This window comes from Cheilinus undulatus, linkage group 4, assembly GCF_018320785.1.
Source record: "Cheilinus undulatus linkage group 4, ASM1832078v1, whole genome shotgun sequence".
Classification (NCBI taxonomy): domain Eukaryota; kingdom Metazoa; phylum Chordata; class Actinopteri; order Labriformes; family Labridae; genus Cheilinus; species Cheilinus undulatus.
Window position 1 is genome coordinate 17,759,833 of NC_054868.1, and position 26,410 is coordinate 17,786,242.

At 38.2% G+C, this 26,410-nt stretch overlaps 2 protein-coding genes across 2 annotated transcripts in view; one reads left to right on the plus strand and one right to left on the minus strand.

Moving 5' to 3' along the window:
* jupa (junction plakoglobin a) overlaps nt 1-3,942 on the plus strand; it is a 30,806-nt gene extending 26,864 nt beyond the window's left edge. Inside the window, exons 15-16 of the mRNA XM_041785408.1 lie at nt 631-765; nt 3,001-3,942. Coding sequence (XP_041641342.1) covers nt 631-758 — 128 coding nt within the window. The 3' untranslated portion in view covers nt 759-765; nt 3,001-3,942. The remainder of the gene's footprint in view (nt 1-630; nt 766-3,000) is intronic.
* A 3,478-nt stretch (nt 3,943-7,420) lies between these two features.
* LOC121508610 (Kv channel-interacting protein 2-like) overlaps nt 7,421-26,410 on the minus strand; it is a 28,821-nt gene continuing 9,831 nt past the window's right edge. Inside the window, exons 2-9 of the mRNA XM_041785567.1 lie at nt 19,886-19,984; nt 19,072-19,196; nt 18,867-18,936; nt 16,970-17,040; nt 13,619-13,726; nt 13,402-13,506; nt 12,719-12,781; nt 7,421-8,653 (exon numbers count right to left, since the gene is read on the minus strand). Of these exons, the coding sequence (XP_041641501.1) occupies nt 8,606-8,653; nt 12,719-12,781; nt 13,402-13,506; nt 13,619-13,726; nt 16,970-17,040; nt 18,867-18,936; nt 19,072-19,196; nt 19,886-19,984 (689 nt within the window). The 3' untranslated portion in view covers nt 7,421-8,605. The remainder of the gene's footprint in view (nt 8,654-12,718; nt 12,782-13,401; nt 13,507-13,618; nt 13,727-16,969; nt 17,041-18,866; nt 18,937-19,071; nt 19,197-19,885; nt 19,985-26,410) is intronic.

The following is a 26,410-nucleotide window of genomic DNA, read 5'->3' on the forward strand; positions in this document are numbered from 1 at the left end:
GAAAACAGGATGCCTCCCTGCTGCGGATCGCACTTAACATTTCAGCCCCTTCATGTAACAGGAAAAGACAAAGTGTTTAAGCCCAGGCTGCTTTGGATACTTTACATTCCTTCATGCTTTCTTCTTTAAATTAGATTTTAATGTCTAAACCTTTATTCTGTGTACCTTGTTTGAAGCAAACACTGCACTCATATTTTTCAGTGATAGAGTACTAAACCTAACTTTTATCTCAAACACTGCAATTTGTGTTCTTTTTCTTTGTTTTAAACTCACATGTTTTTCTCTGGATGTGCTCTTACTGCTAAGTCTGAAATTATGTTTTTCTGTCCATCAGCTATTTTATTCATGTTTCCATCCCTCTCCTTGTATGGCCATGGCATTTTCTGTCTCCTTAGGGCCCCTCAGGGAGAAAAGGATCAGTGTCTTCCCTCTCTGTGATCACTGTTTCCAAAATATACCTAAAATGGGGAAAATGGTCGATGCTTATCACAGGCATACTGCTTTAGCTGCTGTTATGACAGCTGCTGTAAATTAACCATTACATATGATCTGTTATTGCAGGGTATTAATATTATAAACAAAATATAATCTTTAGGATCAATAAAGAATTATCTATCTAATCTCTTGCAGAGCCTGATTATAGCCAAGGCTTTGGTTATCAATCTGACATGCCCATGGATGGTATGGATGCAGGCATGTTGCACGATGAATATGCAGCCAGCATGGCCTATGACAGACAAGCATACCCCGAGTACTGACCTTAAGGTAAGCACATGCAAGGTCTCTCCAGACATTTAGCATCAGCCAGTTAAATTGTAACACGCTAGCTGACTGTTGCATATATCTATGAATGGGATATCTTCACATTCATCTGGGAAAACCTTTCCATACCAAGCATTTGGAAAGGGCAGGTGTAAAAATAAAATTGTGTAAGGTGCTTAGGCAATGTGTCTGTCAAGTTCACTACGTGCCAGTCTGAGGGACAAGACAAAATGAGGTGGTATGCATGCACAACACCCATGAGTAACATGAGCTTGACAGGCAGGCTAGTAGGTGGATAAAACTCATGCCTCAGGAGAAGTGCAAAGTGCATTCCCTCCCAGCAAACACTTTCAGTATGGTTCTTTGCTCCTCTTTTAATAAAGAAATGCTGTCCAGATCTGGTAAAAACTGCCACTAAGGCATCATCTGCATTACAGCTACACCAGCAGCCGTTGTATACTGGTTTATAGTAGGACATACCTGTAAAACTCCTCCCCACTGTAATAGTTTTATTCAGAATGTACCTTGAGTACACTGAAAAAAATATAACTTTTGGGGTAGATTTTGGAGAGACGGTATGGCAGTGTGCTAGCTGTTCAGCTTGATAGAATATGCAGTCATGTTGACCAAGCTGATATGAAATACATCAGGATTTATCAGTGGATATTAAGTGCTGCAGGATCATTTTAGGTAGTGTCGGATATGATTAAAAATTTAAGTAAAAAGTTAGAAAGGATCATTAGATAAAATAAAACAGATTATTTTACATAAAAATTAACATTTAAATGACTAAACAAGATAGCTTAGCTTAGCTCTTCCAGCCATTCATATGTCCATATATGAAATACTTCCTGGTTGGCCAACTTCACATATTTTTTGATTTGCAAGAAAATCTTGTTTTATATATTTAATTCCAGTAAACACATATTTCAAGCTGCTTGATGGAAAAACTCAGACAATATTATCCTCTCCCCAATGGCTACAGGTAGTTTTTCAGCTTTTATTACCTCCGCCACAGAGGTTATGTGATCGGGTGAGTTTGTTAGTTTGTTTGTTAGCAAAATAACTCAAAAAGTTATGGACGGATTTTCAGGAAATTTTCAGGAAATGTCAGAAATGGCATAAGGAAGAACTGATTTTGGGAGTGATCTGGATCCAGGAATTTTTTGAAGGATTCTGTACTATTGGGAGATAGGGCTAATGGCGGAGGTCTGTGCTCTCCAACTGCTTTTCTAGTTCCATCTGTAGAATAGTGCAGTTCCTCACACTGGACATAATCAGTATATCTAAAGATATATGGACATTAGTCACATAGTATGTGGAATTTGAGGCGTAAACCCCACCCATAAATATTGAAAATTCATGCTGAAGCAGGTTGATAGGAAAATAAAAACATCCTTTTCTCTGTTAAAGCTATCAGCGCCATTCTTTTCCCTTATTTTAGTAAGAGTCCAGTTCCAATAAAACTACTGCTGTATTAATGCTACGTCTGTGCTCCTTGCAACATGGGCTGGCGTCTTTCAGTACAGTTAAACCCCCCTCTGCCTCTTTCTCCTTAAGACTCTGATTGGTCCAGTCAGTTCTCAGGCCTTGCACAATCCTTCAAGTCTGTTGTTAATCCCATAAAATCTGTTAGAAGTATTTTACTTCTAAGACATATATCTCTAAGTTAATGCTGTGGATAACAGTGCTTTGAAAACATCACTGTTTAGCTCAAATTTAACAATAATGCTCTACTAAAATAAAACAAGAATATGAGATGGGTCACCAGCATATGCACAGAAAAAAAACACAGTTGTTTACATCTGCATGATTGAAAATATGTTTTTTCCTACATAGAAAGTCAACTACATTTTCTGTTGATTGCTCCCACTTGCAAGTTTAAACAGATTTTTCATGATAAGGGTAAGGTTTTAGGAAGAATACAGCCTCTGAATCTGAAAAACCAATACAGGAGTGATTATTATCCTGACTGTTGTAGTGAAATAGGTGACTTCAGTTCCCACATCACTTTATGACAGACAAGTTCATCTGTGAAAGATTTTTTTTTTTTTATGTTTTCAGGTTTTTCAGAAATGTACCTTCTTGTCATGTCTTAAAATGTAGAAATACATGAGCTTCTAAAGTCTGATGACTCTTTAACAGCAAGAAAAACACTAACAAAAATTAAAGTGAATGTTCTGTGCTTCAACATGATCTAAAGTTTTTTGATCGTTTCTCTTTTTTCTCCTTTTGTAGATCCGGAGAAGAGGTGGAAGAGGAAGCTGAGGAACAGAAATGGGAAGTCTTTGGACAAGGAAGTGTCTTGTCATGTGTAGAGAAGACCCCCACTGCTCTCAGCCTGATGTAATATATGCAGTTATCACTGAGTACGGGACTCATAACTTTAACAGGGCTCTACTTTATTTTATAGCATAATTTTGCTGATTTTATTTTTGACAGTGACGATGCTTGTAGGTTTCTGTTAGAGTGTGTGCGGGTGTGTAAGCGAGTGTGAGTGTGTTTATGCTTTTGGGTGGGTATTCTATGCCAAAGAGATTTTATTTTGTGATGATAATCATGTAGCTTCTTCTTTTTCTAAGAAAAGTTCAAAAAAGAGAATAATAGTTGAAACACTGCCAGAGGTGGCTGAACGTGCACGGTGCTCCCGCTCACCGCTCCCTTTCTTTCTTAACGCCTTTGTAACAGACACTGCTGTCTACGCTGCAGTTTGACATTATATACTGTCTACTTTCTCCCACTGTGAGACAGTCCAGTAAAGTTGGCTCTGACTTTCTTGCGGCACTATTTCAGTAGGAGTGAACAAGTCTGTAGATGTGGAGGTCTCTGATGGACCTTTGAGAGAGCAGCATAGAGCCGATCCCAGACTTTTATGAGATCAACAGACATGTGGATTACTTTTTAAAGTGTAGACGTTTGTTTTTAGGAAAGTGTTTTCTCATCTTTCATACAATAAACACTAGGAAAGGTTCACACACTATCTTGCATTATTACTAGACTATGAAGAAAGATGTCTTTCATGCAAAGTAAATGAATAGAAAAATGGTTAATGTGTGAATATTGTAGTCGGGGTCGGCCCTACAGCTGGAGAAAACTACTGACAGGGAAATTTGTCTTTCTACTTATCAAGAGTTTTTACTGAAATTTTGTTTAATAAAAATAAAAGATATATTAAACTTATTAAGATTTCTGTGTTTATTGAGTTTATATCTGGAAAGTGTGTCAAGTTTTAATTCTGTTATAACAAAATCTGTGATTTATGTAATGAAAAATGGACACTTTTATGTGCACGATGTTTAGGATACAAAACATAGCAAGAAACTTGCTCCGCTAGCCTTGAATGGAGTATCAGTTTACACACTGGCACTACCAGAATTTAACACGTTCAGCAAAGCTGTAAAAGCAGCTGCATCACTTTCCTTTGAGTTTTGTATTCACTGAAAAAATTGTACTTTAAACTGTAGCAATATTTCATTTTTCACTTATTTCAGCAGTAGTATTAAAGCTTTGATGGATACAGAAACATTTTAGTTTACTTTGTTTCCTTATCATTACAACTGATTTCTGGTATGGTGTGTTTAGTGTTACCTAATGTTTCACAAAGTGTGGCGTCTGCACACCCTCTTTAGGTGATAAGTCGATAGGATGATAGAAACTTGACTGCGGTGGCTTAGCCAGACTCTCCTGTGACCAAAGTGTGTCAGAAACATTTGCACAGCTGGCACATACAAGAGTGAAAACCTGTTTTTTTAACCTTGTCTTATTTTACTGAACATAACTACATACACTGTATTGCCAAAAGTATTCACTCACCCATCCAAATAATTGAAATCAGGTGTTCCAATCACTTCCATGGCCACAAGCACCTAGGCATGCAAACTGTTTCTACAAACATTTGTGAAAGAATGGGTCGCTCTCAGGAGCTCAGTGAATTCCAGCATGGTACTGTGATAGGATGCCACCTGTGCAGCAAGTCCAGTGGTGAAATTTCCTCTCTCTGAAATATTCCACAGTCAACTGTCAGTGGTATTATAACAAAGTGGAAGCAATCGGGAACAACAACAACTCATCTATGAAGTGGTAGGCCACTTAAAATGACAGAGCGGGGTCAGCAGATGCTGAGGTGCATAGTGTGCAGAGGTTGCCAATTTTCTGCAAAGTCAATTGTTACAGACCTCCAAACTTCATGTGGTCTTCAGATTAGCTCAAGAACTCTAGAGAAGTGGAGACACGGTCTCTGGAGTGATAAATCACACTTCTCCATCTGGCAATCTGATGGACTGGTCTGGGTTTGGCGGTTGCCAGGAAAACAGTGCTTGTCTGACTGCATTGTGCCAAGTGTAAAGTTTGATGGAGGGGGGATTATGGTGGAAAGACATGGATGAGAGAGTTTTGTGTGGATGAACTTGACTGGCCTGCACAGAGTCCTTATCTCAACCCAATAGAACACCTTTGGGATGAATTAGAGCGGAGACTGAGAGCCAGGCTTTCTCGTCCAACATCAGTGTGTGACCTCACAAATGTGCTCCTGGAAGAATGGTCAAAAATTCCCATAAACACACTCCTAAACCCTGTGGAAAGCCTTCCCAGAACAGCTGAAGCTGTTATAGCTGCAAAGGGTGGACTGATGTCATATTAAACCCTATGGATTAAGAATGGGATGTCACATAAGTTCATATGCGAGTCAAGGCAGGTGAGTGAATACTTTTGGCAATATAGTGTAGCTGTTCTATTCCTGTGAAGATATTAGGAATTGCTTTAACACTGGTATTGGCAGTTATTTAGCCCTTTAGCCATCAGCAGAGCATGTGGGCATGAAGATGAAAGAATTTAGAGATTTAGTCTTTTCCAACCCCAGTGCAGCTTCGGCAGAGGGCTGTCAACACGAGTCTGGTCTGCTCTCTAGCTAGAGAAGGTTTATGTCCCCACTGTAACATGGCTAAATACTGCTAGTGCTCATGGTGATTAACACTGGTCTTTATTATAACAGGTTGTAGTCTATATTTGAATATTTATGATTAACACTGGGCTATTTTAAGAAGCCACAACAGAGGGTCGGTCTAGACCTGCACTCTGTGTAAAGCTTTTTTAGATAGCTTCAGTTATGAATTGGAACTATAAAAAACAAAGATTGATTGGCTGACTGATCGAAAAGAACTATTGGGCAGAAAATGTGACCTGTTGGACAAACTTTCATCTATTTTCATCAATAGGTAGAAGAGAAAATGTTGGCTTTGCTGGGATTTCACCAAAAGAACAAATGGAAAAAAACAATCATCACTGGTTTCAGCAAAATTTTTTCAAACAATGGTACTGACATTGGCCCTGATTTTTACAACTGCTGCATCTCTAGTATATATTTTTTTACTTACCTTCATGTTTAAGGACTTATTAGGAAGATGGCAAAACTCACAATATCCAGTCCTAAAAATATAATAAGCCATGCAACACAGCCTGAAAATTTAAGTATAAAGGCCTTTGCACATTAAGGATGATGCAAATAGACATTGAGAAAATGCGAATAATTCTGAGGATAATTTTGACGCCCCTTTCTTTTCACATCAGGAGTGATGCAATTTTGCAAATAAATTAGGCAGATTCTGAAAAATCATTCGGGTTGAGAAAGTCTGCAGTACTTTGAGGTTTCTACTTCTGCCTCCTCCAGTCTGAGCGTGGCGGAACTTTTATGGATAGTTTAAAATTTGGAATGGCTAATCAGATTTATATGGGTGGCCATGGTCATCCCTGATCACCCCCTGGATACGCACTTGCCTGTTATTGCCTGTTACTTGCATCTGTTATTCATGTAACATTCTAGATCAGCGACTGATCTAATGGTAGCACATGGAGGAGCAACATTTTAACAACATAACATACCATCATCTCTGTCAGGTAGTATGGATCCAGAGTGGAGTGTCAGAGCCACAGGCTCATCCTCACTGTTTATTTTTGCCACAGTACAAAACAATTTGCCAGATTCTCCAATTTTTCCCTAAGGAATACAAACAAAACAAAACAGACTCAGTGTGCAAGATTTGAGTTTGTTACATTTTTTTCTGATTAGGAACAAAAAATTGCATCTAAAAATAAAGGACTCAGTGTGCAAAGGCTTTAAGAGATAGGGTGAGAATCTTGGACATCCAGAGGGATCTCAAAGTAGAGGCACTGCTCCTTCACCTCATAACAAGCCAGTTGAGGTGGTTCAGGTATCTGATCGGGATGCCTCCTGTTCACCTCCCTGTGGAGGTCTTCAAGTTGCATCCAACTGAGAGAAAACCTCAGGTTATACCCAGTACTTGCTGGAAGGATAATATCTCTCATCTGGACTGGGAACACCTCTGAATCTCCCAACAAAATGGATTGATGAATGGATGGATAAACAAGAAAAGCTTTTTTCCAATTCTGCTGGAGCTATAATGTCCAGCATAATCTTGTCATTAATAGTCATTACTTTTTACAAAAATATAATCTATTAATTAACAAAGTTGCAAATCTTAAACTAAACCTGGAAAACGTAGAACAAGAAGAGTGCTGTAAACATAAGACATTGTCATATCTCTGCTGTTCAGTGAAAAAATAATGATGCATAAGAACTGTTCAGTTTTATTGAGTTTGGTTTTCATTGTAACCATGTCATATAGAAAATATATTACCCCTTTATTTCACATCTTTATGGTCAGTTGAAACAAACACATCATGCAGACACATCATACACAGTGGTATAATAAATGTAGGAGGACAGAGAGGAGTTTATTGTGTTTCTTTAAAATTATTGCTCGATCCTTGCATTAGTCGCCCTTCATTAAATAACTGAGAGTACAGAAAGTGTGACATAGCAGTATTATACCGTTTCTTTCATGTGTCTGCTCATCCACTCATGCACTGCACACCAGCGCGGCCAGGTAGGGGTGAGTTTACATTTGTAATGTTGGTAGCAGAAGTAGTTGTTTTTAGTTGCTGGTTGTTATAAGGAGACCAGCATTGTCACTACTTTGAGCTTGTATGTACAGAGCCTGGGTCTGCTGAAGGTGATGATGCTGTTAGAGCTCTGATGTCCGTGTGGTAGGGAGGGGAGATAAAGGAGGGCTTTGTGTTGGTGTGGTGGGCAGTGGGAGTCAGCATGGGGAGATGTGGCCAGTTGTCCAGCCTCCATGAGGTGTTGTGGGACCAGTTGGATGAAACACCTATGCAGGGAGGATCCAGTTTGATAACCCCAGTGATGTCCTGACTCCTGCTGCCCATTGGTTTACATAGTTGGGTTGAAGGTCTATATGGTTTGGGGGTGGGGGTGGGGGGGGGTGCATTGGTATTGTCACTGTCTGGAGCTTGCATGTACAGAGCCTGGGTTTGTTGAGTGTAGCAATGTTATGGCAAAAGGGTCATGTGGTAGGTTATGCAGCTTATGTTACCAGTGGGACTAAGGGGAATAGTTAAGATTAGGGGTCTCTTTACTGAGTTCTAATCCTTTCATCAGCACACAATTATGTTGTGTTCATCTAAATATAGTCAATACTGAGAAGAGTGAAGAGCACCACCATGACATCCCTCTTTTTGAGCCTCAATTATTAACAAAGTTAAAGAGCTGCCCTCTGCAGCATTGAATATGCTTCTTTACACAAGTCTGCATGGCACAGTCAAACATTCCTTCAAAGATCATTTCAACTTTCACACTCCCTGACTACACAGCTTCATTAAAAAGCAAAGAAGTGGGTGGTTTATGGGTGGATATCTGTTAAGCTTTTGCATCCTGAAAACAACAGTGTCCACATTGTTTTGGGGCTGAAAACTGCTGATATGCTCCAGACAGGAGGGAAAATCTCATGTTGGTGTGTCCATCACAGCCTTAGATCACATTGTCAAACATGTGCATGGACTGCATGATGTTTTCATCCTGGAGGGAGAAAAAAGGGGGAAATTTTAAACCAGTTAAATAGCTGTGGATGGAATGAAGCTTTTCTTAGTCATGGCTTTAATGAGTGTTAACATAAAGACTGCATACTATGGTGGACAGAGTAGCAGCTGCCCAAAAGTGAAGCCTGAATATTTAGAGCTCCCCCTGCTGACTGACTGCAGTACAGCTCAGAAACCACACCTCCTCCATGATAACAGACAGAACATGGGTTAAAGTATAAAATACAGATCAGATAAACTTTTCTCAACCCTGGATTCTGTTCCAATCTTTATTTTCTGAACATTTATTTTCATTAGTTGATATAAAGGACCAGAAGTATCATCATGATCAAAGGCTCTGCTAAAAAATAAAACTCCCAACCAGATTAGCAGCACAGAGATGGAAACAAGAGGTGTTAAAAAAACAACAAAACAATCATTCAGTTCGCTATAATTATATACACTATATTGCCAAAAGCATTCACTCACCCATCCAAATAATTGAAATCAGGTGTTCCAATCACTTCCATGGCCACAGGTGTATAAAATCAAGCACCTAGGCGTGCAGACTGTTTCTACAAACATTTGTGAAAGATGGGTCACATTCATGAGCTCAGTGAACTCCATCGTGGTACTGTGATAGGATCAGTACTCGAGTTGAGGGGGGATGAGGGGGGATGGCACCCCCCAAAATAAAAATGGTCAAAATCATCCCCCTTCTAAAACAGTCATCCCCCCTTTCCATCCCTTGAGCCATTTTTATCAATGAATGTGGAAATATTACTACTATTTTAACACTGGAAATATTACCACCATATCAACATTTAGGGGGCTTTGCACACAGGGCTTGACATTTACACCCACCAACTAGCCAAATGCGGATGGATTTTGGCTGTGGCGAGTAGCAGCTGTATGATAGATATAATCGAGGTAATGTATATACAATGTTGACCAAACAACAACTTTACCTGGTCGTTACGTTAGTAAATCAACCCTCACGATATCTGTTTTTGGAAATCAGCGCCATCCGTGATCAATGAGGTGCGGCTGAGTGCGCTCTCTCTCTCTCTCTCTCTCTCTCCTGAGCAGCGCAGAAACTCTAATCACGTGTGGCCTGTATATACACCTGTTATTCTGCAACCTCTCTTGTCAAAAGTCAGCTTCTGCTATAGAAGAAGCTATAGCAGATCTTTTAGTTTGTGAATTTATGGTAAAACTCTGTGATGCTCCCGCGCTGGTTCTGATTGACATGGTAGAACGTCCTCGCGCTGATCAGCTGTTTTAAAATCAGATCACGGGTGAAAACAAATAAAGAAAACGTAGGAATATTTTAAGGTGATATAATAAAATAAAGCCTAGGGAGGGTGCAGGGCTGCATTTGAGGGGGGATGAGGGGGCGAAATCACTGGTTTATGCTAGTTTAATTCTGAGGGAAAAACCCCAATAAAACAGAGCTAAAATATGTGGGATTAGTGTTATGATGAAAATAACTCTTGAAAAAGTCAGATAGACATTAAAAATATTATCTTTATTATTGCAACAAGGATCTTAGGATATGATCATTGAAAGCTCACAAAAATGTGAGAAAAATGGTCAAAAGAAGGAAAAACATGGCAAAAAAATTAGTGTAAAAGTGACTGAAATGGGCAAAAATGTGACAAAAAATTGTCAGAAGGCAGCAAAAACATGGCAACAAATGAGTGTAAAAGCGACTAAAATGGGCAAAACTGTGAGAAAAATGGTCAAAAAGCAGCAAAAACATGGCAAAAATAAGTGTAAAAGTGACAAAAATGGGCAAAACTGAGAGACAAGGGTCAAAAAGCAGGAAAAACAGCAAAAAATGAGTGTAAAAGTAACTTAAATTGGCAAAAAGGTGAGAAAAATTGTCAAAAAGCAGCAAAAACATGGCAAAAAATTTAAGCGTAAACTTGACTTAAAAGGGCACAAAATGAGAGAAAAATGGTCAACAAGCAGGCAAAAACAGCAAAAATAAGTGTAAAAGTGCCTAAAATGGGCAAACGTGAGAAAAATGGTCAAAAAGCAGCAAAAATAGACAAGATATATAAATAAATCTATGAGATTGAGATTTTTTTTTTTTTTGTAAACGGGGCAATATGCATTAATGGACATTTACATTTAAATACATGGGATTATAGCCCGATGGCTAATTTCCATCCCCAGTCCCATTAGCAGGTTGGTGTAAACACACAGAACAAAAACAAACATCAGTAAATAGGAATAAAACACACTGAGCGTATTAAAAGACAGACAACATACATAAGCTTTGAACAAGCTAAATGATGTACAGTATGGATTAAGAGCACCCCCCCATATATATATATATATATATATATATATATATAAATGGGGGGGTGGGGGTTAAATTCTGGACCTCACTAATCTTGAAACCCTGGCTACAGCCCTGACCATCCCCCCTGATTTTTTTTTACAACTCGACTACTGGATAGGATGCCACCTGTGCAACAAGTCCAGTGGTGAAATTTCCTCGCTCCAAAATATTCCACAGTCAACTGTCAGTGGTATTATAACAAAGTGGAAGTGATTGGGAACGACAGAAACTCAGCCACAAAGTGGTAGGCCATGTAGAATGACGGTGCGGGGTCAGCGGATGCTGAGGTGCAGTGTGCAGAGGTTGCCAATTTTCTGCAAAGTCAATTGTTACAGACCTCCAAACTTCATGTGGTCTTCAGATTAGCTCAAGAACAGTGCAGAGAGAGCGTCATGGAATGGGTTTCCATGGCTGAGCAGCTGCATTCAAGCCATACATCACCAAGTGAAATGCGACATGTCGGATGCAGTGGTGTAAAACATGCCACCACTGGACTCTAGAGCAGTGGAGACACGTTTTCTGGAGTGACCAATCGCACTTCTCCATCTGGCAATCTGATGGATGGGTCTGGGTTTAGCTGGGCAGGAGAACGGTGCTTGTCTGACTGCATTGTGCCAAGTGTAAAGTTTGGTGGAGGGAGGATTATGGTGTGGGCTTGTTTTTCAGGAGCTGGGCTTGGCCCTTTAGTTCCAGTGAAAGGAACTCTGAATGCTTCCGCATACCAAGAGATTTTGGACAATTCCATGCTCCCAACTTTGTGGGAACAGTTTGGTGATGGCCCCTTCCTGTTCCAACATGACTGCACCAGTGCACAAAGCAAGGTCCATAAAGACATGGATGAGAGAGTCTGGTGTGGATGAACTTGACTGCCCTGCACAGAGTCCTGACCTCAATCTGATAGAACACCTTTGGGATGAGTTAGACCTCACAAATGCACTCCTGGAAGAATGGTCAAAAACTCCCATAAACACTTTCCTAAACCTTGTGGAAAGCCTTCCCAGAACAGCTGAAGCTGTTATAGCTGCAAAGGGTGGACCGAGGTCATATCAAACCCTATGGATTAAGAATGGGATGTCACTTAAGTTCATATGCGAGTCAAGGCAGGTGAGGGAATACTTTTGGCAACATAGTATATCTTCAAAATGACACAATAATGTGTTCGTCTGTGGACTGTACTGCTCTGAGGGACAGGAAAAATAAAGTTAGATGGATGTCAGAAATGGAAGAGAAACTTGTTGATTTGTTGCAGTAAAACAAGTTTTAAACAACATGTGCTATAAAACATACCACAGACAATCTGACAAGGGGAGCTGGACCTAGCATGAAGCTAACAGCTAACCACAGCAGCTTCTTCACTTCAGAAGAAGTGTTCTCGATTGAACATTTGAGATTTGGCATTTTGAGAGATGAGACCAAGTTGAGCCTCTGGTAGTGGAGGAACAGAATCTGAAAGTGTGTGGTGTAGTGAGCTGATCCACATTTTACACCACACAATATACAAACAAAACTTGAAAATCAGGGATAATTTGTCGCCATGTGTGGTCTTACATAGCAAAAATCAGTTAAGATTTTAAAAATCTTTATCTTTGTGGCAAGTTTGACACTGTGCTTAAAATTGTGATTTCTGTCTTTAATTCAGAACAACAGAAGGAGACTGAGCAGCGCTGTCCATTTTAATATGCAGTCAAAGTTTTGGAAAGTTGTGATGTAGAAAACCTTTTGGCATGTCTCCAAGAACTCTTCAATGGTGACCACCCCATCCTTGTTCTTGTCCATTTTCTGTCAAATAAAACACATGCAAATATTATATTATTATTATAAATATTATATACCATATTATTATATTCAAGTTCATTTGGCCACATGTTCATGCCTCACTTGTGAATTTAATATCTCAGGACAATATCTCAAATTTTGCACAAATGTTGCCTCTGAAATGATTTGATTTTGGAAGTTAAAGCTCCGGGTCATTTTGCCTAATGTTCATCCCATGTTTGCATAATTTTTATGAATCACACTACCACATAAAGCCCCCAGCCCCACTTCTTGACCCACCACTGTACTCTTATTTCAGCAGTTGTATATCTGGTACAAGCATATAACCACCAGTTGATACTTCTAGATGTTTCACTTCGATAAAAGTGTTTAGTTAGCCTTTGTTGTTGAAATTACTTTTCTACTTCACAGTCTTCTTTGTAGTCTTTTGCCTTCACTTTGCTATGGCACAAAAACCCCTGGATTAAAATCTATTAAAATATAACACAAACAAACTGTATATGCATACGTGTGATTCTGTGCATATTTAGAGGCACAAACACATCTGAGATCACTTCTTAAAAAGCATGATTTTATCATATAAACAACATCATTTGCAGACTGGACCGATTAGTGTGTGTTACCTGGAAAAAGTTGTCAACATGATCCTTTGGAGCACTGTCCTTCATGTTGGGATAGGTATACTTCCCCATCATGTCGTAGATGGAGTTCATGATATCTGTCATCTCCTGCAGAGTCAGAGAGAGAAAACAAAGATAAAGGCGGAAAAATGAATGTAGCAAAGAGTTGGCAAATATAGAAAATCAACATGTATGAACAAAGAGACACTGATTTAGATACCTCTCTGGTGATGCAGCCATCTTTGTTCAGATCGTACAGATTGAAGGCCCAGTTCAGTTTGTCAGTGATGGAGCCTCTCAGTATGATGGACAGACTTAAAACAAAATCCTACAGCAGGAAAAAACAAAGCAGTCAAAACACTATGATAGAGCTGCCTTCTGTCAAGAGATACAAATAAAAACATGAGGGAGCTGTTTGGTATAATGAGTCAAAATAGGGTATGTAATGTCTGTTACAAATATATATATATATATATATATATACACACACATCTTATATGGATGAATCATTTCTTGTGTTAAGTGACCTTAAATACACCGTGGAGTTAATACAAACCAGGATTAAAAAATGAAGTGTTAAAGACAAATTACTTTTTATATTCAGGCTCATGGGCTGAAAAATCATATAAAAATCCACATAATGAGCCTCATTCAGATAATAGTTAAACAGCATAGTGTGAGTGAAAGTATCCATGTGGTCAGTGATGTTTGCATTTAAAGTCCCTGTAAAGTGAAATCCAAAATGTATGCATTTTAACACACCAGATATGTTGGTATAAGGTTGCTGTAAATATGAAAACACTGAGATCAATGTGTGACTGGATTTTCGATTTAGACCAAAAGTTGTTCACCTTTATGGGCTATGTTTAATTTGAGAAGGGCAAATATAGGAGCCCATGACATCAACGGTCTCACCCCCCAATGATGCAATATACAGCCCCTGGAATTATTCCAGAAAATACACTATTTCTCCCAGAAATTGTTGCAATTACAAATGTTTTTGGCATACATGTGTTTATTGCCTTTATGTGCATTGGAATTTTACACAAAACTCAAAAAATGAGCTGGACAAAATTGTTGGCACCTTCAACTTAATATTTGGTTGCACACCCTTGGAAAAATATAACTGAAACCAATCACTTCCTATAACCATCAACAAGCTTCTTACACCTCTCAGCTGAAATATTGGACCACTCTTCTTTTGCAACTGCTCCAGGTCTCTCAGATTTGAAGGGTGCTTCTTGCAACAGCAGTTTTGAGATCTCTCCATGGGTGTTCAATGGGATTTATCTTCAGACTCATTGCTGGCCACTTCAGAACTCTCCAGCGCTTTGTCTCCAATCATTTCTTGGTGTTTTTTTGAGGTATATTTGGGGTCATTGTTCTGCTGGAACACCCATGACCTCTGACGCAGACCCAGCTTTCTGACACTAGGCCCTACATTGCAGCCCAAAATGTTTTAATAGTCTCCAGATTTCATGATTCCTTGCACACAGTCAAGGCACCCAGTGCCAGAGGCAGCAAAACAACCCCAAAACATCTTTGAACCTCCACCATGTTTGACTGTAGGTACTGTGTTCTTTTCTTTGTAGGCCTCATTCCGTTTTCTGTAAACAGTAGAATGACGTGCTTTTCCAAAAAGCTCTACCTTAGTCTCATCTGTCCACAAAATGTTCTCCCAGAAGGATTGAGGCTTACTCAGGTACATTTTTGCAAACTCAAGTCTGACTTTTTTATTTCTCTTTGTCAGCGGGGGGGGGGGGTTCTCCTCGATCTCCTGCCATAGCGCTTCATCTCATTCAGATTACGACGTATGGTCCATGTTGACACTTTTGCACCCTGAGTCTGCAGGACAGCCTGAATTTGTGTAGAAGTTGACTGAGGACGTTTATCCACCATTCCAACTATCCTGCGTTGCATTCTTTTGTCAATTTTTCTCTTCCATCCACATTTCCATGGGTTATAAACTTCTTGATTAAATTACACACAGTGGACAGAGGAATTTCAAGATCTCTGGAGGTGGTCTTGTAACCTTGAGATTGTTCATATTTTTCCACAATTTTGCTTCTTAAGTCCTCAGACAATTCTCGGCTCTTCTTTCTCTTCTCCATTCTTGGTGTGACACACACAGGCACACAACACAAAGGTTGAGTCAACTTTTATACATTCTAACTGGCTTCAGCTGTGATGTCTAGATTGCCAGCACCTGTTACTGCCACAGGTGAGTTTAAATGAACATCACATGCTTGAAATAAAATGATTTAGCCACAGTTTTAAAAGGGTGACAATAATTTTGTCCGGCCCTTTTTTTGAGTTTTGTGTAAAATTATGTCAATTTTGTCTTTTTTCTTCAGATTTTTTGTGTCGTTCCAATGCACATAAAGCAATAAACACATGTATACCAAAAAGATTTGTAATTGCAACAGTTTCTGGGAGAAATGGTGTATTTTCTGGAAAAAATCCAGGGGTGCCAATATTTTCGTCCATGACTGTAAAATCACAGAGCAGTTTGTCTCAGTACAGTCTGTTGTTAGATGATTTCACTGCCTTCACAGAAAGTTAACAGCTAGCTGCATGCTGTGTTATTTTTCATCGTTAGGTAAATTTCCCAAATCTGTCAGCCATGATGTTCAATGATGGGTCGATAAGAATATCATAACAGGGAGATTTGAACCAGAAATCAATACATTTAAACCCCCTGTTTCTATCTCTCTGCTCTGGCACAGATCCAGGCAGGTGCACTCTGATCAAAGTCCACGGTAAGGTCAAGGGGCAGGCTAATTGCTGCTGAACCAGATGCAGAGGAAACAAACATCTTACCTGCTGAAGGTGTGTTTTAATCAAAATTTCACTTGTCTTTAGTCCAGGATTATTAAAAGAAGTGGACTGTCATTGTCTCTCTCCAAGAAGAAACAGTTTATCCCTGTCTGTTAGCACTGTGATGCTAAAGTTTAGTCAAGTATCTGATAACAGTCTATTTTAGCCAAGTCAGTCACCATAAAAGCCCCCAGTGTTAATCATCATTGAAGACTTTTATTTTGAAGAGCAACATGAGAAAAGGAGTGGTTTCAGCAGCAACTTAACAACAGACATCCCATAAATAGGAGAGAGACCAAACTACACATGACTCATAACTAAAATGAGATATAAGTAATACCTGCAGTGTTAAATTTTGGGGAAAAAAAGGCTGTAAAAAAAGAGTTGTAACATAGCAGCATAGCAGCTAGGTGATTGCTCCATTCAGGAGGATCTTATTTCTTGTGAGTGGGTGTAGCTTCAGCTCATTCAACCGACACACCCACACCATCCTAGAACAGATTTTACTGACTTGTTTTTATGATCTTAAAGCTTAGTTTTCTAAACTTTGTGATGTTTTTCATGATTGAAATTTTGCCTGGTGGTTCAGAGCACTGTGGCCTGTCATACAACAAACCTAAAATAAAGATGTTTTATCACTTTACAGGGACTTTAAAGTGCAATCTTTAAACTAAAAACCACAAAGGAGGAAAACATAAAAGTTAAGGAAGACAACATTTGTGCAGAGAACTGAGGGAACGGAGAGTAAATTCACCTCAAAGCTGACCGATCCATTATTCTGAGTGTCAAAAGCCTCAAACAGGAAATGTGCGTACATACTTGAATCTGAAAGAAGACAAAAAGAACATGTTGATCTTTGGGTCTCATATATGGATGAGCTCAAATAGGAAGCTTTGAGTTTATGCAGTGCTAGCCTGTAGAGCTGAGGCTAGTACTGGAGCATGTCTACGCTGTCATTTTATCTTGTCGCTCTGATTGGCATGTAATAGATCTGACAGACAGAACGTTTGTCCAATCTTCTACTGAGAACAACAGAACAGCTGAGTGGAGGATGGACGGAACAGCAGCAAAGGAGTTTTGATGGACAGCTGCCTCTAGTGGATTCATTTTTCAATGACCACCCCAGTATAATAATAGTTGCTGTTTAAAACTCATCGATTTTTGTACATAAAGGGAGCAATTGAACATATTCTCAGTATCAAAGAAAAAGAAAATAAAAAACACCCTTACAAACAGAGAATGTTTTGAAGCTATTTAATTATATGTAAGGATATACCCCTACAGATTGCTCACTATATCTTTGAATGAAGATTTCCTGCTGTGTCCAAACATCAGATCACCCAGACTTCTTGCAGAAATTTACTAAAAGCCCTCAAGACAAAGTCTGGATAAAGTTGGAGGGGAAATAAACATGTAGAGTTGGACCCACTACAAATGAAGCCACAGCTTTGTTTTGTGTAACACCAACTTGAAGTTGGCCCATCCAAGTCAGACAAGGCCCATGCAGTAAAGTCAGATACTGACCACTGTAGCAGGGCCCATTCTCATAGGTGCTGACAATCAGGTGTTGATCGTGCACCTGGAGGTACCAGGAGATCAAAACAAGGGTTGATAGCAACAGCAGAATAAGCTGTTTGACATTGGCAGAGAAGATTTGGTCTTCTTCTTTTCATGGACACAACCCACATGCTCAGCTCTGCTGCTCATCTCTCAAATGCATGTTCCTTACAAATGTAGTACTATTTTAAAGGGCAATTAACAGGCGTTTTGTCTATTAAAGATTTATTACCAAGAAGAATTGTGATAACAGAGAAATAATCTATCAAACACACATCGCTTTACTTTTTGTGCCAAGTTTTTTTTTTTTTTTTTTGTTGAGATCTCTCTCTGAATTTGCAAAAGCTTAAGTAAAACTTGAGCTTGAATTTCTTTAAAAGTGGGACAGAATTACTAAGAGAAAAAAGCTTGTCTTCAAAAAATGTATTAATTACAGGCTTTTTAATGAGGCTGTGGGTCGGTGGACTTGGTCATCTCTCAACCAAAAGGCCAGGTCGATCCTTAGCTCATAGTTTGAGACTTCCTTGGGAAAGACACAGAACCCCAAATTCCAACTGCGTGGCACAGCCAGTGGCATGTAAATGTGTATGAATCATATACTGATAAATACTTACAAGGCATCCTATGACATCAGCATATGAATGTGATGTGAATGGATGAATGCAACATGAAGTGTAAATAATGCAATGCACAGAAAAGCAATACGTATCAAGTCTATTTACGTCAAACATTAAATCAACTGTAGATATGCTGTCAACCCGAAAAAACGTTCTTTTAATTTGCTGTTTGACTGCCAAGGTGCCATCTGAGAATAAGAGTTTGACTACACATCTGAAGAGGTGAAGAGTTCCCTCTGTCCAAAAGTCAGTGTTGAGCTAAAGGGGAAATCTATGGATGTCTGGTGCACGGACTTTTATGTTATAGTAAACTGATTACATTAAAATCAAGAGCACAAATTTGTTTTAGTGAAAAAGATCTCCTGAATCTCCACCCAGCAGCAGAGCTCATTTATCACATTAATGAGTCTGTTTTAAACACTCACAGGTTCAGGTAAATCTTTACATTAAGACTTAAATGAAGAGAATGTGACTGACCTCCCTGAGGGAAGAACTGGGAGTAGATGTTTTTAAAAGTCTCTTCATTCACCACACCACTGGGACACTCCTGTGGCAAGGAAACACAAACACACAGAGCTTTCATGAATAGAAACATAATCAAAATGATCAACACCTATATATCATTGTGGTTTATAAAATAATTTAAAAGGAGTGCATGAATACACATGAATCTCTGACTGACGTTTTTGAATCCGCGGTAGAGGACCTGCAGCTCCTTCCTGCTGAAGCTGGTCTGCTGTACGAGGCGATCGATCCCCTCTGGCCTGTAACTCACTGTGGCCTGATCTCCATCATCTCCTAAACTTGCTACATAAAGGGATCAAGAGAGGATGTATACTCTTACAAGCACGGTTATTATAGTTAACTAAAACTAACTAAATAACTTTAACTAAAATTCAAAAATCATTTTAGTTAACTGAAACGAAATCAAAACTAAGCTTTACTGTAAAAACGAAAACTAACTAAAACTGTATAGTGCGCTTACAAAACTAACTAAAATTGAATTTAAAAAAGACAAAATATCCTTAGTTTTAGTCTTTGACACAACCATAATGACTAGCACTTACACCAGAGTCTGGGGAGAGTAAAATTGTCTGAATTGATTGGTTAAGACTTCATACAGTGGTAGTTTTATGTCTCTTCAAACAAATAAAATGAAAAATGAAGAGTGGCCTGTTTAAATATGTTTTTGAAAATGTATGACGTTCCCTCAGCTCCGACATGTGTCAGAAAAAAACTAAAACTAACACTAAAACTAATAAAAACTAAATTGAAATATAGCATTTTTGCAAAATAAAAATTAAACTATCAAACCAGCAGTAAAAACTAATTAAAACTAAACTGAAATTGAAAAAAGAAAGTGAAAACAAAACAAAAATAAAAACTATTGAAAGATCCAAAACTATTATAACCTTGCTTATAAAAGGTCAAAGGTGATTTAATTCATATGTGGAGTAAGAAAAGGAGTGAGGATAGATTGTGTTTTCTTCACTTACTTTGATTAACTGAAGAGCTGGAGCTGGAGCGATAGCACGGGATGAGTTTAAGGAAGCGCTGCTTTATACTTTTTTTGTGAGGTTTGGATGGCGGATTACCTGAAAAGAACCAATCACAGCAGAGATCAGAGTCAGACAGAGCAATTCACTCCAGAAGCAGCAGGTTGAAGGAGATATCACTGAAAATCACTCTTCCATTGTACACTCTGTTTAGTTAGCTGACCTGGCTCTGGATCAGTTGAACTGTCAGATGAGTGCTGTGTAGAAGGCATTAACAATACATCGTCAGTGATGACCAGCAATGGAAATTCACCTGCCTCTTATTTATAAAACAGCCCATGAACATTTACCATGGCTCTCAGGCTTACCTAGGTTGATTTGCTGCTGACATTAAGAATAAATGAGGCAGGACTAGCCACAAGCTCAGGAGCTTTTTAACAGTTTTTCCCTCTTATTTTATGATAAACATGCTTTTAGAAGAAAGTTTGATTTTCTATATAACAAAAAACCTTGTGCAAGTCCAAGTGAAGTGTCATTTATGAACAAACAGCTTCTAAGAGACATCTCTTTCATATGAAAGATGAGAGCAGGCTCCTATGTGAGAGCCAGTTTCCTTTTTCACATTTTTGCTGTTTGACAATAAAAGCCAAAATGGTACCAAACAAAGACCTGATAGACCAACTCTTACTGGACTGTTTGAGTTAAATGATCTAGATCTCTAAAAGGGTTGGAATTCAAATTACAATGAAAAAAGCTGGGTGGACAAAAATAAAGTCATGCTTTTTTTTGTTGGTGACTACTACAGGTTACATAAGTTGGCATGCATTTACAAGTTCAAATGCATTTACACCACCAAACCAATTCAGATGAAAGCATCCCAGACCACCCCTGTATATGTGGTCTGATCTATCAAATACCAAATCCCAGACAGATGTTACCAGGGTTATAAAAGGGGTGCACCGTGTTAGAGAGCCCAGTGAAGTCACAAACAATTTAAGCTCTATTAGAACAGAAATTCTGGAGAAGTTGACTTAATTTTTTTCCCATATAGAATAAGTCACAACAAAGTCATTTAGTGTTTACTTTAATGGTTTATCATTTGAAAGAATGTTTAGTTCATTAAATTCTCCTGTTGAAATAAAAAAATTAAAAAAGCTTTTGTTACAGTGGTATGAAAAAACAACTAAATAACAATTCTTCACTCATGATTCTGTACGTCAGCCCTGGGACCCTGCTGTGTACATTTGATTCTCTCAAAAACATGTTTAATGCAGGTCATAAATGATCCCTAATAATTGAGAAAATAAGCCAAAATAAGAGTTGAAAGGTTTAAAATAAATGAAAATGGATTCACTGATTTCTCAAAGACATTTTAATGTTTGAAGATGAGATAAACAGTCTACAGTAATGCTTCAATGTGCAGACACTTTGATTGGGCAACCTCTATCATTAATGTGGCCACCCAGCTACTGATGCACACAGGCTTGTATGAGATATTACGCTCAAACACATAAACGTTTTAAGAAGAAGCCTAAAATGTATCTTGTTTTCAATGAATTCAGGAGTTGTACAGTTGTTCAGAGCAGTGGTTGCCAATCCTTAGGCCCCCGCTTGTATCCATACAAAGGTAAGTCCCCCCAGGACACACCTGAAAAATTTAACATCAACTTTACATGTTTTCATTCACAACATAATAGGCCTACATACATAACTATATATTTACTATCCATTATGACAACAGCGTATTAGGACTACTCTAAAAACAAAAAAAATATATATAGAAGATCAGTTCATTTTGGGGGGGCAAAAACAAAATGTCCACATTTTAAAAGTTGTAAATTTATGAAAAAATACTTTAAAGCCATAAATTAAGTTGAACCAAAATGTAGATTCTTTTTAGATTAATAAAATCAACAAAAGCAGACTGCATGGAAGAAAATCAGACCAGATAAAGCTGTTCTCCTCAGTTAAGAACCTGATCAGATAACACTTCTTACTCAGTTTGATCAGTAAGGAAATACATGTGATTTTAGACATTATATCTCTAATTACGTTCCAAAATATCTAAATGAATGCTGTTGTATTTTTATTTAATCGTCTGGTATTGTCGATGCCACAAAATGCCCCAATATTGCCAACACCTTTTTCTTGTGTGGCCTTCTTGTGCATCACTGTTGCAGTCATGCTCACCTCCTTAGCCTGTTGAAAACTGAGAGCATGTTAAATGGACCTGAGCTTGTACAGTATAGCGCTTTTAGTCACCCAACACAGTGACCAACTTAAGCCATGTCTTCATTGCTTCCCATTCCTTGTTGTAGCTGTAAAGCTGTTTTTTTTTTCTTTTTTTTTTTTTTTTTTGCGGGTCTATCCTTTTTTTTAATCCACATTTGTGCAAACCAAACAGAGGCATCCAAAAATTAAACTTATCTCAGCAGAATTTGTTGCTTTTAATTCTGTAGGAATTGCTGATGTGAAAGAGGGCTGTGATTGATTGGCAGGTGTGCCCACTTTTTGGTCCTGACCCACCACTGAGCACTGGTTTGGAGCATAGCAGTTTCTGAAAAATAAATGTTTTTTTTCTGGATATAAATGTTTTTTTGTTTTTTTTTTTCAGCTGAAGCTGAGAGTAAATGGGGACAGGAGTCATTGCACACTCTCATGATTTGGTGATCATTCAGCCCACAGGCCACAGACTTTTGACCAATGTCACAACTGTATCCTCACAGACTGTAGACATAGAGATGCTTATAAAGCACCATAGCATCTTTCAGGGTCAGAAACAATCGATTTTTATGAAACACTGTTAAGCAAAAAGTGAAAAGAAAAACAATCTAAAGATAGAAAATCATACTGGAGTTTGGAGTGTGTAATCAGTGATGGGGGAGGATGTAATGTAAATGTTAAGTAATGTGTAGGAAATGATGTATGGTGCAGAAAGATTAAGCCAAAATGCCAGCTAAAACACTCGTGAATGTCTTAAAGAGAAGAACACCACAAAAGGAGCAGTGAGGCCATTTTGGTGTGTATGTGATAATCCTCTGACCCCTACCCCAAGTTCCTTTTTCAGATTAGGGCATAAACCACGAAGAAGCCCTTATATGTCAGAGTAATAAACAGGTCAGAGAGGGTCAGCAGTGTTTGTCACAATGCCAAGAAAACAACACAAGCTCAGATTTTATTAGAAAGGGGAAAAAGAAATTAATCGGCCTCATGTGTTGTAAAAACAATGGTTTAAACACATCTGAGGTTTGTAGTGTTGTACTTTCTCCAGTTCAATGTGAAATGTCATATGCTCTATCTACCACTAGAGGGCAGAGTCATACAATAAGTTGGACTAAATGCCTGATGTGCAGGAAGGGTAACGTGCAGGGTGAATAAGAGTTTAAACATTTACCGCAAATAGCTGCATTACCAGCTATAAACAAAACTGATAATAGAATTAGTTTACCCTGACATATAAAGAATTAAAACCCCTTAAAGCCTGATAATTCAATAATAGCCAGAAAATTCTTAGTTTTTGTAATGACATGTTTACTTAACATTCTACACAAATCCAAAAAAGAAAAGGTGCCATAAAATTTCACATAAATATTTTTTTTTATCACATATGATACATCAGGCATTTTTGGCAACTGATAATCCACTGGAGGGCATTTTTATCATTTATTAGATTGTATTTATAACGTTTTTGAGTAATTGATTGATTGTACTGATTGGATAAAGGTCTCATAAAAGTGTGTATCAAATATGATTCAACAGGCTCTAAGGGGTTAACATCAGCAACTTCTGAACAGCTGAATGTTGTTATAAAAAATGAGTTGTGTTAACTTAAAAATCCAAAACAGCTAATTCAGCTCTATTTTTGAGTTGATTTAACACATTTTTAGTTTTAAGTAAACACAACTCAGTCATTCTGAATACTTTTTGTAACTGTACTCAAATTATTTGACAATCATCCCTTAATCTGCAGAGTTTGACACTTTTGCACCATGAGTAAAGTCGCTATGCTAGAGTTGTCCCACCTGTGAAGGGCAATTGTAACATACAATGGATATTAAGCTGATGTTGATGGAAAAGGGCTTCCTGGTTCAGTGTGCATTTTTTTCCCTTATGACCTGTAGTCACTTAAAATGGATTCCCTTGAGTGGCATAAATGTTGAAGATTGAAGTTTTTGATAAAAGTAAGGAAAAATGTCAGTGGATGAGGACATGCAGCTCTATGTAAAGTACTTAAACTTGTTTTCAGTTGGATTTAAAAAGAATTTCCAAAGTTTCAATTGTGTAGTTTAACTCACAAAAGTCAAGTTAAGCCAACAGAAATGTACGGGTAATGATGATTCAAAATGTATCTTTTTTATTTAATTGCTTCAAATATCTTTATGGCTCTCCAGTCCTTCATATATACTGCAAATCCAGTTCTTTATTACTTTCATTTATCCATCAATTTATATCATATACATCTATTTTTTAAATCTGTATTTTCTTTTGCCACCCATGATATGATGTTGTCTTCTTATAATCTTACATCATTCTTACTGCTTTTATTCTTTTATTTACATCTTTGATTTTATTGCTTTTATTGCTGTGTACAGTGGAATTGCAGCAACACATAGCTTGGATGGTGTTGGCTGTCGATTCAACAAGCTGAAGCCACCTTTACTCACGAGAAATACGATCCTCTCAAAAAAAAAAAAACAAAAAAAACAAAGCCTCTGATCAGAGCAAAACTGCCTGGCTCTGTGCCAGAGCAGAGACACAGAAGTTAGGGATTAAATTTACTGTTTTCTGGCACAAATACCTCTGTTATGATGCTTTTAATGACCCGTAGGCCACTGTGGCTGATAGATTTGGGAAATTTACCTCACAATGAACAAAAACACAGCCGGCTAACTTTCACTAAAGGCAGTGACATCAGCTAACAACAGACTGTACTGAGACGAACTGCTCTATGATTTTATATCTTTGTAGGGTTGGGGAGGTGGGGTCATCAAGCCTGGTGATATCATAGGCTCCTATAATTGCCCTGCCCAAATACAACAAATCCAGGAAAGAGGTGAACAACTTTTTCAAAAATTCAGTCACACATAGATCTTAGTGTTTTCACATGTTTATTCCAACATATCTACGGACACAAAGTCTGGATTTCACTTTACAGGGACTGTAATTTTAAATAACTGATAAGACATTTGAATTAATGGTTGATGAGCATAAAGACTCTATAAATGAGATTTAATAAAAGAATTTTATTTCTGTGACAAAACCAGTGATCTATCCTTTACTCACAATGTGTCAGTCAAAATATCAAACACAGCAGCTGCACAGCTCTGAAAAAAAAACAATCCAGCAAAAAGCCCCACCTCAGAGAAACACAAACACAGGCAATGTAACTTAAAGCTTTTAAAAACTGTTGTTTGAAAACTAATTTTTGAGGCAGACTTTAAAACAGCCTCCTTGCTCTTTTTCTTGTTCATATCAGATATTTTTAGACCTGACAGAGTGCAGGTTATTGATCACTGATATATTTTAAGATACAGACGTGTTTTCTAAGAGCAGCTGGGTGCTTAGCTGCATCTGCAGGGTAATCTTACAAAAACAGCACAGGACGTTGTTCTTAGAAGGCCTAAACGGTTTATACATGTCCAGCTGAGCTTCAGAATCATTCTTGCTCATCATATTAGTTATATAAGATATTAAAGATGGAGGGTTTTATTGTTATTGTTCATGTAGCAATACAAACAAATGCAACATACATCTAGCACTGAGCTCTGTGAGGTCACTTGGTTTTAGAGCAGCATTGTGATACATTAAGATTGAACTGTCCAACAGTGAAGCTAAGAAACATCTTCCTTAAACTTGAGCTTTTGTTTGGAATGCATTTTTAGTTTCTCCCACTTATTTGGGATATGAAGGACCTGGTAAGTTTATAAGCTCAGCCTTGTCTTTGAACAGGGATTAGTTTTTACAAAAATTCCACCAAAAGTCCTCATTCCTTAAATTTTCAGCAGACCTCCGAATTCATTTATCTCTGTTTGTTTTGAGGGGTAATTGTAGTTTTTTCTACCTTTTCCTGACTTCAAACTAGTCTAATGTACGATAGCTGATAGCTGCAATATGCAGTACCATGGCCTAAACCAGGGGTTCCCAACCTGGGGTCCCAGTGTGCCCCTGCAAGGAAAAATGCACAGGCTACAAAGGATGCTGCTCCCATCACAGATACACCGGCCTGAGACTCAACGCAGACACTAAATTACCTGAGGCAGATCTTAAGTGGGTGTATTCCCATGATCAGCAGCATTTTGTCCTAGTGCTTATCAGTTAATTAACAGCATGGATGAGCTGATTATTTATATTACAGTTGCAGGTCAACAAAACGTTATAACATCTTCCAAAAACTCACAAAAAAATGACAGTTCTGCTAAAGTTGCTGCGTGTGGATTCAATAAGGAACAGATCTCGGTAAACCGTGCAGCTAGTGATGCTGTTTACTTACTCTGTCCAATTTCAGGCTCTCAGTGGAGCCCATCA